The sequence below is a fragment of the Protopterus annectens genome, chromosome 3.part1 (genome assembly GCF_019279795.1).
Source record: "Protopterus annectens isolate FY-2018-M chromosome 3.part1, PAN1.0, whole genome shotgun sequence".
Classification (NCBI taxonomy): domain Eukaryota; kingdom Metazoa; phylum Chordata; order Ceratodontiformes; family Protopteridae; genus Protopterus; species Protopterus annectens.
Window position 1 is genome coordinate 1,777,049,697 of NC_056732.1, and position 11,378 is coordinate 1,777,061,074.

Sequence of the window (11,378 nt, forward strand, 5' to 3'; positions counted from 1 at the left end):
ATTTTAAATGACTTAATATTGTCTGTTAAGGTACTGTATCATCATTTATGCAGTGGTGAAAGTGAAATGGCATCAGTATTTGTGTACATGTTAGGGTGCTCATTTTAACCTTTATTTTTTATTACTGTTTTCCTGAATACTTGTACATTTCTACTTTTTAGTTGCAGGCACTTACCAGCAGTAACAATGATAATTGCATAGAGCATTAATAGCATTAAACACAGCAATTTTGTATTATGACATACAGCTTTTTTTCACAGTACCATGAGGTTTTAAACAATACCATTAGAGGAATGAAATGTGCACGGTTAGAAAGTGTTCTAAGTTCCCCTATTTTTTTTTTTTACTTTATTTAATAACTTATCACCCTTTGAATTAAACATTGGCATGGTTGTGAAGGTCAACTGAAAGAATCAGAAATTTTACACTTAAATAACAGAAGGGTAAGTTCACATGTGTCATGCGCATGGCATAGAGATAGGTTAAGTGATGGTGCAAGTAATTTTGAAGAGGGGCTGTTATTAGAACTAGATGGTGAGTGGTCCGATGTTGAAACTGACTTGATGCCAATGAGCCTACAGACACTGATCTGACAATGCTGCAGGACCATGATTCAGACCTCAAATGAGAGGTTCTACTAGGTGTAGATGAAACTGACATGGCCTGCAGGGAATCTGTTGTCCTTACTCTCCCTACTAAATACAGATATTTCTTGAGAAGCACATCTATTTACACATGCAGTATCAAAGGACTTTCTTACAGCAATAGACACATATATTCTCGACCTTTCCTAGACTGACTCCTACTTGAGTCCTAACTAGTGTATGAATGGAGGGAGGGTCACAGATGTTTGGTGTGACACTGTACTGCACATCAGGGTGATCATAACATAATCCCTACTTTGACATTTTCCATATAGTGCTAGACATCCTCATGTATACAGTAGAGGACTGACCATTTCCAGCTAACTATGTGGCAGTGATCTGAACCCTAAGAATGTCACAGCATATTTTCTGCTGAGCAGCCAGTGTTGTACTTGTTTCCTGTGGTAGTAGTGACAAATTCCTTCATCTGATGCCCGTTTGTAAACGCATCACTATGGGCACTGTTACCTCTAAATTTCTGCCATCAGCCTGAAAGTGTTTGTATTTGGAGATATTGCTGTAGAGGCACATGGATTTTCTTCCCATAAAATGATGAGTGTAATGTTAGCATTTTTTGGATTTTGTGATGCACTATCACTTCCTGCAGAGTTACTAACATGTTCTGGGGTGTGAGATCCTGCTATTAAACTTGGGGACTTGAGCCACTTTACTCGGGCTGTCTCATAACTATAACTATGTTATCTTCATCATCATCAACAGCCATTCTGCAGTCGATATCCTCCACATTTATTGGAATAGTGGAACTGCTGGTTTCTACTGCTGACCCTGTAAAAAAATGAAGTAGAGTGCACTGGGTCTATATTACGTGATCAAATTATTAGGTGATCGAACACCTAAATATCGACCACGTAATATTGAACTGCAAAATAGCGAATGCCGCCAGGAAACATTACCATTGGCCAGAAAAAATTAACTTTACAGCCAAACTAAGTGGGGGGCTTCACACCCCACACCCTCCACATCCCCCTAACTAAATATACCAACTCTGAGATTGCTCCACAGTGGAGAAAAAGTCAAAATCCAGTGAACGGCCAAGGGAAATCTTTCCTTGCTTTACACTGGCCATTCGCTGTTTTTGCTTTCAATATTACGTGGTCGATGATTTGGTGTTCAATCACCTAATCATTTGATCACGTAATATAGACCCCGTGTGCACTACCACATGCTGAGTAAGGAGGTGTGGAAGGCACTTACCATGCATACTGCCTTCATTGTCATTCTGTGCACAAATGTAGGGTTCACCTGTTAATAGCAATTGCCAGGTGCTAAATATAATTATTCCATGCCAGAATTTAATTCTCTATATAAATATATTTGTTATGGGCAATTGATTCTGTCTCACCTTGGCTCTAGCTCAACCTACCATATAATTTGCCCTCTTCTTGTACTGTGTTCAGTCCCTTCCAGCAACAGAGTTTATACCTATATCAACTTAATTCCAGGCCTTTGTCATCTTAGCTTGCTTGGCCCCCCCTTTTCAGAAAGTCTTTTGCTGTATTAGCATGAGGATGTGATTCTCTTTACAGCTAAAGTTATCTTTTTTCTCTGTTGATACCTGGTTTTGCATCATTAATGCACCTAAAACAATATGTCACAGTCATATACAAAAAACAATTGATGTAATCATCAGTCAAACAACACAACAATGAAATCATGTCTTCCTTCATTACAAAAAAGTGTTACAAAACCCATTATTAGATGCACATGCAGAGTCTCAGTTCAACCAAGTAGGGTTGTATTTAATTAATATTTATATCAACATGAATACATTCACAATAGTAAGGCAAGCAGTTTGTTAATAGATCCAGCCTTCCCTACTGTTTTCATGCATTGATAATCCTATCATTTTTCATTCACTGCCAACAAAACATTTTTGACACTAATACTTTACAACTAAATCACTGTATTTATGTCATGTGTGCATAATATCTAAATGATAGCAAAATAAATTTATCTTTCTTAGTCATCACTAGGCGTTTTGACATCTCCTATAATGAATTTCCATTTATAAATGACAGTTTTACAATATTCACTTAAGTCATCCTAATCTGCCCATCATATCAGTAAAGCAATCATTTCCTCAAATAAACTCTAATCTAACATCATTTTAACTACTTCATATTAATTTGTAATATTTCGTATTTATTGCTTACTTTAAAAAGTCAATTAGCCATTATCCACCTAACTCACATAATCACGAGTTAAAATGGCAGTGTTGAATAGTAAACATTTGAGATGTCAGGTCCCGCTAGAGCAAGCCTCGAAATGTGGAGACTGAATGACTGAAAGAATGGACTTACATATACCAAGTCCGGGATGCTACTTCTTGAAATGACCTCTTTTCTCTGAAGTATGACAATCTCATTGTTGGTATATATACATTCAAGGGTGTAGGGGTGCAGAGGGGTCCAGCTCACATGCAAAACGAAGTTTAAACATAAGTGATTTTTGAAATTCACTCTTCTCCTGTCTTTTTGGTCTTTTTTTTGGCTTGTTGGTACTCGGCATTTGAAGTGCTGACATTTCAATTAGAAGCAGTGTTGTTATTTGCATAAGTTCAGGCTCCTTTACATATTTTGTTTGAAAATTAGGTATTTTTAAGCTTATCTCTATGAATTACAGTAAAACATGAATTTCTAAGGCAACTTATCTGCATAAGCAGGCCTTGGGTAGTTGTGAATTTTACCTCAGATTTTTAAGACTATGCTGGGGCTAATAAAGTAGTCCCCAACAGTCCTCACCAATCTCCACAAGGCTTTTTGAGTTCATAGATGATCTCTGCTATTCCCCAAACTGACAATGACAATCCCCGGGATTCATGAACCTTGTGCCAGGCGCACGCATGGCGTAGGCGCCACAACGCCAGACATGGCCGCCGAGCGATTTAGGTACGATCCAAACCCACGTGCATCAGCGGCGTACGCCGGAGTTGCGCCGCCTCCGGCATAGGTATGTTAAATACCCCATGTGCGGTGTTGCACCATGCAAATGAAGGCAAGTAGCGATTTACGAAGTGGCGCAGGTGTAGCATAACAGCACGGCAATGTAAACCAAAAAAAAACGGTTTACATATATCCAAACATGACATAGGAGTAACAGAAGGCTGCCAACATCATGTGTCATAGTGGTGCAACATGGCAATGTGGAAAGAAACCGAGAATGTCAAAAGAAAACATGCAGAAAATGTAAATAACGACATAAATGTTATGTACACAAAAACCACAGCAGAACCCCAGGACATGTCCGCGGAAGGTGAGGAACAATGAAGTAATATGACAATACCATAAAAGAGCAGTATAAGACACATCAGCATCACAGCCACAATACACCATAGTATGAATGGAAAGCCACAACCACAGCCCAAGGGTTGCCAAGGAGTGGCGTCGGTGTCTGGTGCCGTAACCATGTATTAGTAGTCAATGCCATGCAAATGAGGCAGATAATACTGAATCGCAAAACCCCCGCCGGCGTAAGGCTGCACCAAACGACGCAGCGGTAAAACACCGAGGAGTGGCCTAGAGGAAATACCTGTCAATCGCAGAGGGGTGTGCCACTGTAGGAGGAAGCACATTGGAGCCCAGCAAACCTGGGCTGTACAATGCACATCACAGCATCAGGACCGGCGCGTGAGGAAATAGATGCACTGAGAGTATACAATGCACGCACAGATGCATGTGCACGAGGATGACTACGTTCCCTAAACCAGTCATGTGACGGCCGCCCCGTCAACAACCATGGATACAGGAAGGTGATGCGGAGAATATGAGGAAATGCGGAAGCAGTGTAATTGGAGTCGTAATGAGCAATTAACACCAATCAACCGACGAAGCGCAATCGGCGGCAGCTGACAACTCTGCATGCAGAAACCTGCAAAACGGGAAAGGGGAGGAATATGAATGCAAAGAAAGTAGTGGATGTTGCAGAAATGCAAAGAGCGAAGAACCGATACAGCACAGCCAAGGAGAGTTAGCATAACGGCGGCGGCAGACAAAATGCATGACATGTCATGTGCCTGCAGGATGCACTCCCGTAAATAGTAGGTGCAACGTGCAGAAACAGTAAAGTAAGGTGTAAAGCTAAACCAATGCAGGCAAGTGTAATGTAACACCAAAGGCAACAGCGTTGCAGTGCCAACGGTAAAACACGGAAGATAACCCACAGATACGGCAGCAGAGACACACCCAATGACATCACCGGGTGTACAGCACAACACTATAAAGTGGGAATGCACACAACACACAGCGCGAATTCCCAAACACTGCGCCTTACGGTGTAAACACATGGGGAACTTTTAAAATGTATATGTTGGGTGCTGCCGTGGCCGTGATGCATCGGCATGTGTTAGAGACAGACGGAGTTGCGGAGGAGGGTGCCGACAACTACCGGAGGCCTCAGAGGAGAAGGAGAGTGTTCAGACCAAGGGTGACCTACCAGGGGCTGCAAGACCTGGAGATAGTAGAGCATTACAGGGTGGACAGGGACACGTTACAGCAAATAGTGGAGCTGTGCCGGCCAAGCCTGAGAACAAGAGACAACAGAGGGGAGCCCATCCCAGTGGACACAAAGGTATGTGTAAGCTTGAATACTGGCAACAGGTACCTTTCAAAGGCCAACCGGGGATATAATGGGCATCTCACAGGCATCAGCATCCAGGGTACTACACCAGTTTCTGGATGCCATGTTACTGTTTATGCCCATGAGTATATATACTTCCCCAGATCTCAGGAGGAGTTGGCTAGCAATATGTGCCACTTCCACCATGTGGCACAATACCCGGAGGTACTGGGTGCGATAGACTGTACGCACATAGAAATCAAGTCACCACCCGGTGAGCAGGGTAGACGCTACATAAACCGCAAGGGATTCCCCTCCATCAATTGCCAGGTGGTGTGCAATGCGCAGGCCATTATCATGGATGTGTGTGCTGGCAGCCCTGGAAGCTACCACGACTCCCATATCTGGCATGCCTCACAGCTGTATCAGGTATTCGCCAGGGGGGACATCACACAAGGTCACCTTGTGGGGGATGCTGGCTACGCATTGGAGCCATGGATGATCACACCCATCAGAAATGCACACACACACATGCAAGAACGCCATAATGAGGCACACGCACAAACCAGAATAATCATAGAGCATGTGTTTGGGATGTTGAAATCACGGTTCCGGTGCTTGGATACATCTGGTGGAGCCTTGCAGTACTCTCCAGGCACATGTGCCCACATATTCATAGTATGTGCTATGCTACATAATATGATCCTGCGGAAACAGCTGCTGCAGGGACATAATGGTGTAGGGCCACCAAGCCCGCCACAACTGACAAGGCAAGCACAGGCACAGGGCGTTCAGCACCATGAACACACTGTGCCAGCCCCAGTAGGCAGACGGAGGCGTACCCAATATGCCTATGCCTTGGCAAAGAGGGAACGTATAGCACATACTCTGACAGCGTAGGCCCCATGGACTGACACCTCCCTACCTGCACACACAGTGAAATGGACGGCACACAAACATGTCCGCCCGTAATGTGTACTGTATGGGCGGTCCCATGTATGACTCCAACATAGGTAGCACCCAAACACTGCACAACCAACAGCCAGCGGAGCATGGAACGCCAACACCTCAACCGCACATAGGTCCGACAACAGACGGCGTAGCCGTATGCTGCCACGTTCGGCGCAAGGTGTCTACATATGTACATATGTGCATACACAAAGGTAAGACACCCTTGATCACTATAAGTAAAAAACTAAGAGCTCTCATAAAATCATCCAAAGCAAATTTCGAGAGAAAAATAGCTAAAGACTCAAAAGACAATCATAAGGCCTTCTTTAGCTATGTTAGAAACCTGGGAGGAAACTCCCAGATATGCTCAGAGCTAGTTCAAAATGATGTGAAGATTACTGATCCTACAGACATTGCCAACATGCTGGCTGACAGGTTCAGTGCAAACTTCTCCCTCCCCAAAAGGAGATATCTATACCAAGCGATTGCAGCCCCCAAACATCTCCAGCCCAAGTGAGAACTGCTCTCTCCAAAGCAAAAACACAGCATCCATGGGACCTGATGGTGTCCCGGCTGTGTGCTCCATGAACTCAATGAGGAATTAAACCCACAGCTAGGACAGCTGTTTAATGAAAGTCTTACCTCTGGATACATTACCCAGGAGTGGCGACTGCAACTGTGGTACCACTTCACAAAGGCGGTGCCTCCACCGACCCTGGAAATTACCGCCCATTAGCTTGACAAGCCTTATCTGCAAAGCCATGGAGAGGATCATAATGGACCTCATAAATAAAGACATAGGAATTTGCAGACTTTGGATCCAACCCAGTTTGGCTTTGTCAAAGGCAGATCATGCCTTTTAAACTTGGTTGACTTTTTCAAACAGTCACCAAAGCCATTGATGAGGAAAGGCAGTCCATACAGCCTACCTCGATCTGGCTAAGGCCTTCGATACAATACCCCACTCGGGTATCATTGAAAAACTCATCAGCTTAAATGTCAACCCATACATCACAAGATGGGTTGCAAACTGGCTGAGTGACAGAACCCACAGGGTCAGAGTTGCTGGCGCCATGTCAGACTCAAAGCCTGTCACAAGTGGTGTCCCACAGGGCTCAGTCCTGGGCCCACTCTTGTTTGGCATCTACTTTTCCGAAGTACAAGCAAACACAGGAGGGTTATGGCTGACAAAGTTTGCAGATGACTGCAAACTGGGCGCCATAGTAGAAAACACATCTGATACAGATATCCTTCAGAAGGGTCTCACAGAAACGGATAACTGGTGCCAGAGCCACGGCCTAAAGTTAAATGCCAAAAATGCATAGTCATACCCTTCGGGAAAAACAAGGTTACCCCTAGCTACCAAATAGGTGGCAATCCACTGAGCACAGAAGAAGTTATCAGGGACCTGGGGACCCAGGTTGATAGTAGTCTGTCATTCGACACCCATGTAGCTAAAGTAGTTAGGAAGACCTTCTACATTGCCCACCTTATCATGAAGGATTCTCATCTAGATCAAGGAGGTCATAGTCTCCCTTTACTCATCACTCATCAGACCAATGATTGAGTACAATGCCCCATTCGAATGTATCTGACCCGACACTTGCAGCAGCTGGAGGCCACAAAGTTCCTCACCAAAAGGATAAAGGGTCTCAAAAATCTGTCCTATGCTGCCTGACTGAAAGAACTCCAGCTCTATTCAGTCGCTTACCGCTTGCTCAGAGGTGACCTTTGCCTAACATACAAGGCCATGTCAAACCCAGATTTGATGAATATGCTTCACCTCAAAAAATCTAGATCCATCAGAGCCACAAGGGCGGGAGACTTAAACCTTGACACGGCTATTAATAGGACGTGCTGGAGGGATAGATTCATCACCCAAAGACTCCCTATGCTGTGGAACAAAATCCCGGTACATGTGAGGCAGAGCACCTCGCTGGCCTTGTTCAAGAGAAATCTTGACCAATGGATGGGAGATCACAGATATACCCCAGGGATTACCTCAGTGTCACTGCTCGACAGAGGCACAGCAAAATAATGGGTATAGTTCCCCATACTAAAGGGGTGGCGTAAGCCACAAAACGATGGGCTAGGCTTGTAAATGCCCTCGGGCAGATAGCCTAGTATGAACCTATGAACCTATGAACCTATATCATTACACACGTAGAAATATATGTACACATACACAGATATAAAGTACAACAAGTTAAACAGGGAATCACAGGGATGCAAGGTTACAGATGCAGTAAGATGCGAACTCTCAACATAGTAAACATACTGAATGACAACCCGACTATCCGGGAGGGTGGACAGAGCAGGGAACACCACCCATGGAAAGGTCAACCCACCTAAATGCATATTCGCCATTCGGGATGATCGCCAGGCCACGATACAGTAACAGGACATGTGCGTGTAATATTCTTAGGATATGAGGGCGGAGGTAGACACCGCCGCCGGCGATGTGGTGAACGTAGGTACTGTGTGCAACCGTCCCTGCGAAAGCGGCAGTATGTCTATGTGTGAGGTGAGGGTGTCGTGTGTTCCTCTGTACCAGTGTAATGTGTGTGACACTGTAAAATGTGTATGTAGGTGACATGTGACAGGCGGAGTGGAATAACATGTGTAGGCATACAGTATAGGAACCACAGGCGTATGTATAGCAGTACCCACAAAGTAGTACTGAGAGCTCCTCGCACGTGGCGACGTAAAACGATGCAAATCGAAAATGTCCCAGAATGTACCACAGGAGTATAGCCAACATGAGATGCAAAGGACGCATGTACAAACCATCACCGTATGTATGGCGCCGACATGTTAATTCCAATACAATATATCGGCAACGTTACGCAGCAATAGTTATGTACCGCAGAAATATGCATGTGCTACCCCGGCACCGATCGTGGACACGTATCGTCCCGTAAACACCGCTGTGTGTTCTACGAGTGTTAAACAAGCAATCGCCACCCAAATAGGTGGCAACCGGTAGCATACAGGCCGTCCCAACTACAGGACCACAATGACTGTAAATATCCGTGACAAAATGCCAAGGGATAGTCGGCACGTACGAACAGCTGCAGATATACTACCGATGTGACGGAGGAATACATGCAGGAAGCACACAAGCAGGTGGTACCGACAGCAGACGACATCAACAAAACCTACACTCCTAGAACAACAGACAGGTGACTTGCAGCTCCCCAGGCAGGGATGGAGCACACACAGAAGCATACCGTGTATGTACAAATGCAAGGCCCACAACCCGTACCCGTCACCCACAGCCGCCGATATACCCCATCACACATATCAAAGGGATACAATCCGAAATAGCAGCAAAAACATACAGGCAGTTAATGACAGCGGCATACCCGCAACATCTCGCGTGGGAACCACTATCAGCAGCGGATGCATACCTGCATCCATTGTGTACAGGAATACAAGAGCTATGTTACACATCAGAATGCAAAACGCCATCAACAGACGCCGGCAGGACACGGACACCCACATGTGGAACATAATACCATACCCAACACACACAATCCATGGCTAACACCACAGCGAAATGTACCTGACGCCACACATAGCGGTTGTAGTCACACATAATATAACACAATACATACCATCCCCACGAAGGTAGTGCAGATAACCAATGCCCAGACGATGAATGAACCATGCCATAGTTCCGACGAGTACCATACAAATGGAGGAGATGCACAGGTGATATGCGCATAAGTACACACCGAGGAACAGCTATTGGTGTGATGAAGCCACATGCCGCAGGTGACGACGGATATAAGGAAGACTCCCAGGATAGTCAAACTGTATGTTCATACCGAACAAAGACGTTATTCCTACAAGAGCCGATCACTTGTCAGTAGCAAGACTCAAACGGAATACGGAAAGCAATACAGGAAAGGTATGTAGAACCCACGAGATGTACTGGTGTGTAACGCATGATATGTATGATGAATCGGTACTGTATGTGAACGGTGTTTGTCAGTAAAGATACCTGTCCATAAAGCAGAGAGTGGTGAAAGGTGGTTATGTAGTGTTAACCTGCTGAGTATACCAACCACTGTGGACACCGTGTGCACAGCAGTGGGACATCATGTACACAGCTGGGATAACCCAAGGGGTGCCATAGTGATTTAAAACACAGAACAATGCCACCACCCACACTGATGCTGGCAGTGGATGTCCAACAATGAAGTGCCACAGCAGGGGATAGGACATGTATGTATAGTGTCACAGCACACATGTGTATGGGCAGATATTGTCGATGTCATACGTAATGTGTGCACGATGTGCACGTATGCCTCGCAGTAGGGGTGACCATGTCAAGTATGTATAATGTAAAGCTATCATGATGGATACGTTCAGACATTATACACAGTATCACAGGCATAGCATGCATGATGGAGGTATGGCCTAGTGTTATGTACATTAACAGGATATGTATGGCCTGCAGATATGGGACAGAGTAGTAGCAGAATAGCCACCCAAAATGGAAGGAACATCAAGTAACCATGTCCAAGCTATCTGTAGCAGGTGCAATGTGTGCAACAATGATGTCTGGCAGGTCCATGTGTAAACACATGTGCAATGTACACAGTCGTGTCACCCCCATGGTACTGTCCACTGAACAGCAAAGGTGGATGTCAACTGCATGTCTACACAGTACTGCTGTTGTGGTGGTCCCATGTGTATGTGTCACCCTATCAGCAAGGGAGCTATCACATGACCAGTGCCACAGTGTGTCCCTGTGGGATGTGCACAGGACCTATGTTCTACAGCATGGTGTGTGTCTAGTCTGTGTAGGTAAACAGAAGCCCAGGCTAAGCAATGTGGCTTGTGTGCACATATGCATGAGTGCTTCATTCACCCTGCCCACTGCAAACACCATGTAGGAGTACTACATGCATCAGTAATGCGGAGGACATGGCCCATGGCAGAGTACATGACACCCCTGTGTAAGTGGTATGCAGATGAGTACAGATGTGTTCCCCGTCTGTCATCTGCATATGTAAACTGTCTGAGCCTGGTATACATCGCGGCATGACTATACTGTGACATGGAAAGTTGTAGCCATTGTGGAAGGCACACCACGAATGTGTTATAGTAACCCTGCCCATGTGTAGATGTGTGTATGGCACAAGTAATGAGGCTACCAATGTCCCAGCAACACACATAGTCCAGATATGTGTGGCCCTG

General features: G+C 45.1%; 1 protein-coding gene across 1 annotated transcript in view; it reads right to left on the bottom strand.

Moving 5' to 3' along the window:
- Nucleotides 1-1,311: 1,311 nt before the first annotated feature.
- Nucleotides 1,312-11,378, bottom strand: part of LOC122797862 (vomeronasal type-2 receptor 26-like) — a 104,098-nt gene continuing 94,031 nt past the window's right edge. Inside the window, exon 5 of the mRNA XM_044066384.1 lies at nucleotides 1,312-1,430. Within this exon, the coding sequence (XP_043922319.1) occupies nucleotides 1,312-1,430 (119 nt within the window). The remainder of the gene's footprint in view (nucleotides 1,431-11,378) is intronic.